The 5,409-nt window shown below is 42.0% G+C and overlaps 1 protein-coding gene across 1 annotated transcript; it reads right to left on the reverse strand.

The window, feature by feature from the left end:
- Positions 1-37: 37 nt before the first annotated feature.
- LOC141015298 (uncharacterized) lies at positions 38-5,177 on the reverse strand. The gene is made up of 5 exons (XM_073489286.1): positions 4,455-5,177; positions 3,592-3,720; positions 3,338-3,493; positions 3,100-3,226; positions 38-1,213 (listed from the first exon to the last, which is right to left on the reverse strand). The coding sequence occupies exons 1-5, from the start codon at positions 4,738-4,740 to the stop codon at positions 1,105-1,107; spliced, it is 807 nt and encodes a 268-aa protein (XP_073345387.1). The 5' UTR covers positions 4,741-5,177; the 3' UTR covers positions 38-1,104.
- Between the last annotated feature and the right edge of the window lie 232 nt (positions 5,178-5,409).

The following is a 5,409-nucleotide window of genomic DNA, read 5'->3' on the forward strand; positions in this document are numbered from 1 at the left end:
CGCCTCGGCAGAAGTTCTTCACTTCACAAACAATACAGACACTGTTAATGCTGCCTTTCAAATGACAGACGAGACGAGAGTCAAGAAATAGAACAATCGATGAAGCCACTACATTTGAATATATTTGTAGTTACGGTATGATGACAGATCTTTGTCAGACTTGTCAGGAATAAGCTCGTATTTGCATATGCTCTGTAATATATTTCCATTTTCTTGCCAGATAATAGCTCTTCCCGAAATATATTTCCCTAACACCAAGGAAACGTGTCACAAAGGTCATTATGTTGTTGACCGACACCACAGAGCTGTATACGGAAAAAAAGCCTGGATACTTTGCCTAACACCTGACACTGTGAGCTGAGAGCTTATATTAACAGTGCGTCATGTCAAGATACGTATTTCAGTGGTTCATGTTGTATTCACATTACAACTGAAAGGCTCTTTAAAGAGGCACTATGTAGTTTTGGAGAAGAAATTCAAACTCAATGTTAATATTTACAATATTAATGAGGTGATTATACAAAATCTTTTCCGTAACTGAATAAACAAGCTGTTCTCAGAGGAAAATAAGGTCTCCAGAACACTGTTTGTTTTATGTGGCGGACCCTGCCACTTTTCTAGCTTCAAACAGTATAGAATTGTGTTGTCCTTTAAGGTCAGTTTGTTTATTCAGTCATGAAAACAAAGAGAGTTTGTTTATTTCGTTTTTTTTGGCAATGAAGATCTTTCTCTTCTAATTAAAATTTCTTCCCCAAAACTACATAGTGCACCTTTAATACACCAAAGTCAGAGGAACGACCATTCTGAGGCGAGTTGTAACAGTGGCGTCATACAGTATGTTTGACTTAAGTTTTCCGAGACTCTGTGCACTTTAAGTCAGTCAGTTGCAGGAACATTGCCAAGGCCAGCTGTAGAATCAAAAGTGAAACAAGTCCTTGCCCAGATGAAAGACAAAAAGTCAAAATGCTCGTGGAGATCCCTCAGTGTAGTGCTGCAAAAAAATAATGAGTGCCGAGGTCAAGTCCCAAACAGCTCCGAGACCTCAGGCAGCTGTCACTCAAGTACAGAAGCTGCGGATCGTGCTGCACAGATCACACGTTCAAGTCAAAGTGGCTGGTAGGTGTAGATGTGTTCCTGGCAGTTGGGACACTGGTGGTGGACGTCCCTCATGTGGTCCATGAAGAAAGGGATTAAACAGCAGCCTGTAAAACCCCTGTGGAAGGAGGTGAAGGAGTGAGCAGGGATGTGAATGATCTTTGCAACAAAAAGTGTCTCTGAGCTCTCTACAACGACTACTTTGTCTGTAATAGACTATTTTCCATTTTCCTCTGACATCACACTCTGGGTGCGAACGTTGTATTTCATTGCAAATTGTATAAATGTACTGACAAATCATCATTACATCACTTTCTGATTGAAAGACAGTGGATATTGGCCATATTTCAAGGTAAAACAACATATTTGATAAACCAACGTTGGCATTCAACCACTTCCTGGCTAACGTTAGCGTTGGATTACATTCAGTGTATTTTACTTCCAGGCTTGAATAAATACATAAAAGATGTGCATTGATATTTTAGACTGAATGTACGCCTTTCTCATCATACACTGTCACACTATGAAATGGTGTCAGCTAGGAAGTGGTTGCATGCTAACGTTAGCTGTTGTCTTGGGGAAGTTGTTGTTTGTTGGGACCTTCTTTCAGAAAAAAAATGTAAGGTAGTCAATGGGGTCGTAATCAAAAGTAAAATATAATCTAGTTTTGTGTGAAACTGCTCAGTGAACACTGGCGCACTCAACAAACATCACCAACGCCAACTTGGTCCCCGCCTCGGCACAGAAAATGTCTTTAAAAAAGGTGAAAATCACAATAAATCTGTCCATACTGACAACTGCAGTTATGTAATAGGAGAGTTCATCAGTGTTGTTAGCTGCTAATATACAGGAGCAGCTCTACAAGGTTTCAGTTACAGGTTTTGGTGACCGTTCAATGAGAAGACGTCACTAACGCGACTTCATTAATATTACGACTTGACTTGAAAAATTATCTTTTAAATTGACAAACATCACATGTGTAGTTCATGGCACAATTCAAGCAGGATCAAAACATTATTTGTCTCTCTTCATTCACTACCATACAAAGTTTTTTCCAAAATAAGGTCCCATGAGGGAAACCAGACGGGACGTGGCTTCGGTCTTTTCAGTTGCTGATAAATGAGCAAGCGCTGAAACGATAACAATTTGTCATATTCCTTACACTTGCAACCTGGAGCACAGCAGTACGACACTAGAGCTTCCCCCACTGTGAGTGACGTCAGGGGAAAATGGCTGCTATGTGAGTACGGTCCATACTGATTGTATAACACTTGTGGTGGCCAATGTTATCCCATTGAAAGACTGAATTACATCAGTTCCAGAGCAATATCTATCTAAAGTTAGCTAACAGTAGCCACCATCAGCTAGTGGTCATACCAGAAGCAAATGTACCAAGAATGCTTCTAAAAGTGCATTCAAGTGGTGCCGGAAAAATTGGGAAAATTAGTTCCTGACTGGGAAAATTCACATGAAAGTCACCTCAAGTTAGAACAACAACTCAGAAAGTCTGCAATTTTTTTCTTGTAAATGACTTGCTGAGTTTGACGTCACACAGAGACATGGCGGACGACAGTAAAGGTTTAACTGATGGTAAGAAACGTTTTGTTAATTCATGATACTGGGTTGTAACCATTAGTTGCTGACCTAGAATAATTAGATAAGTTAGCATCCACGTTTTTTTACACATTTCGACTCAAAGCTAGTTAGCTAACTGAAGTCAAAGAAGCTTGTGAATGCAACTTTATATCTCCTCTGTTTAATCAGGATGTCATTGCACCGAACCAAAAGATTGTATGGATAAAATTAAATTTAACAGCTTCCTAATGTAAAGCTAATGCCTTCTGGCTGCAGTTCCATATAAGGTGTACAGACATGAGAGCTCTGGACCAGGAAGCGAATAAACACATTTTACAAAATGTCGAACTAACCCTTTAAAGGCTAGTTTTATTAACAGTTTTGGCAAGGTAAAAGTGTCAAAAGCCAATCAGGTCTGAGAGGACCTACCCCATCATGGAGAACAAGCAGCAAAGCAGCCACATGGCCTCGCCCACTGTGCTCCGGGTCTCACTGAGGACGACCTCCTGACAGGATGGACACCGGGTGATCGCTGCTGTGTGAGCCAGACTGTCCACTTGTCCCAGAGAGAGACAGAGAGTCACTGGCCTGATATACTCTCACATAAACAAATGCATGGCTGATACTGTTACATGTGTGTTCATGTGTGTGAGGTGGTGTAACTCACCTGGAAGAGGAGCGACTGGTCCCGTTGGTGTCTCACCCACAGGCCCGGTCTGCTCCGGCGCTGTGCCCTCCTGTGCTGTCTGGGGAGGCGGCAGCAGGTAGATCCCCCCATGGGGTGTCTCCGTTTTAGATAAAGTGGGACGCACGGCCTCTTGACCTGATTTGAAGCATGAGTAGTTTAAAGATGTTGTTGGCATTCATTTATGTCTTCATGTTAAAAACAGAAGAATAAAGTCTGTAAGCAGGGTTGGGTACCGTTACCGAGACTGGGGCTCGTTCCCTGTTTCTTCAGCTCCTCCAGCTCCTTCTTTTTACGCAGCAGCTCCTCCAGCTCCCTCAGGATGGCCTCCAGCTCATTCAGTTTGTCGCCTTCCTCACTGGTCACTGAAGACACCGACATACAGGGAGGGGAGGTTTACAGAGCTGAAGTGGGTCTAAAGCAGGCTCAGGAGTCTGTGAACCTCTTTTTATTATTGCATTAGCTCGTCATGGAGCCTCAAAACTGACAAAATACAGTGAAAAGTTAGTAGACAGGTACAAATTATAACAGAATACACCAATAAATATAATTATTAGTCAACTACTGCAAAGCATCATATGTCAAATAAATTAGGTATAAATGTATTTTTACTTTTTTATTCTCACATATTTGACTTTTTCTTCTTTGGTTATTTGCATTTTTAGTTCTTAGCGAGCAATATTTCTTAATGATTATATGATTATAAGATGAAAAGGATGGAAAGAAATAAAAAAAGATTCTTTCTCTCAGTGCCTCTCTCCGCTCCACTAACGACCACCTTCAAGTGCAGCGCAAGTTCGCTACAGTAACAGTACAGCAACATACAGTCCTTTAGTTTGAAGAAACAGTTCCACCTGAAGCAGCTACATGAAGAAGACATGTGATGCTGTGCTTATGCTCAGGTAGACGTTTGAATGCAAACCTTTACTTGTATTTTCACATTGTGGTGTTGTTACTTTTTTTCAGCTAAGGATCTAAGTCCTTTTCTCACCACTGCTACTGACATTATCATGACCTAAGTTTTACCTCCTCATAATGAGGAATTATTAAAAAATTTAAAGTTGAAAATGCAAAACAACTCTTAAGTCGAAAGACTCACTTTCTGCTATGGTGCCTCTATTAGTGTCCTTTGACATCTGTCTGACGTGCTGCAGGAGGCAGCGCCTGCTGTTAAGCTGCTGTATGCGAGTCTCGATGGCAACCTGCGGTGGGAGGCCGTCCCCTGGCTCCGCTGTGTCTTGGTTGGATTCAGGCTGGATGTCAGGTTCAGGGTCATCCCGCTGCTCTTGCTCCGGGTCTGAAGTGACGCCCGTGTTCGACCCCATGCTCTGTGTAGGGATGACAGACTGAAGCTGGAGCTCCCCATCCTGGTCTGGGACCTCCATCCTGTTTTAAAGACCTGACGCTGTAGATCCTCACACCGTAGTGATGTTGACCATGAACAAAAGCAGCTTAAAAACAGATCAAAACCAGAATCTGAATACAAAAAAACTGAGCGATGTCGAACATTTCCTGCAATATCTCACAAAACTCATTCATCTCTCGAAATGGTTCTAAAAAAACACACCCAGGCGTTGAACAGCAGACTCAGAAAGAGACGCAGCGATGTGTTTTCATCATCTGGACAGTCTCGGCTCAGGACACCGACTGTAACTTCAGCCCAGGTGTCACATGATACGATTGATACTTCCATTTAAATAAGGTAAATAGTGTGCTCTAAATGTAAAACATGCAAATGTTGAGAGGCTGGGGTGTATGGAAGGATAACTGTGGTCACATTGTATAATACCTGGCATTGACAGAGCTCAACAATGCCACAACATATCCACAGAATTATTTTGGAGTTGTTGGGAAGAACATTTGTCATTCAAGCAAAGCAGGGCTGCTATTCCATCTTTAGATGACTAATAAGTTCCCCTTCTCTTGTATATTTGGCACGGCTGACCTACTTTCCTGTTGGACAGTAAGGTTGCTGTCAGTAATACAACACAATGCACAGCAGTGGGAGGTGAGATGACCCCAACAAAAGGCTCAAAGTCCAGCTTAGTTCTCCA

Source organism: Pagrus major, chromosome 20 (assembly GCF_040436345.1).
Source record: "Pagrus major chromosome 20, Pma_NU_1.0".
Classification (NCBI taxonomy): Eukaryota; Metazoa; Chordata; class Actinopteri; order Spariformes; family Sparidae; genus Pagrus; species Pagrus major.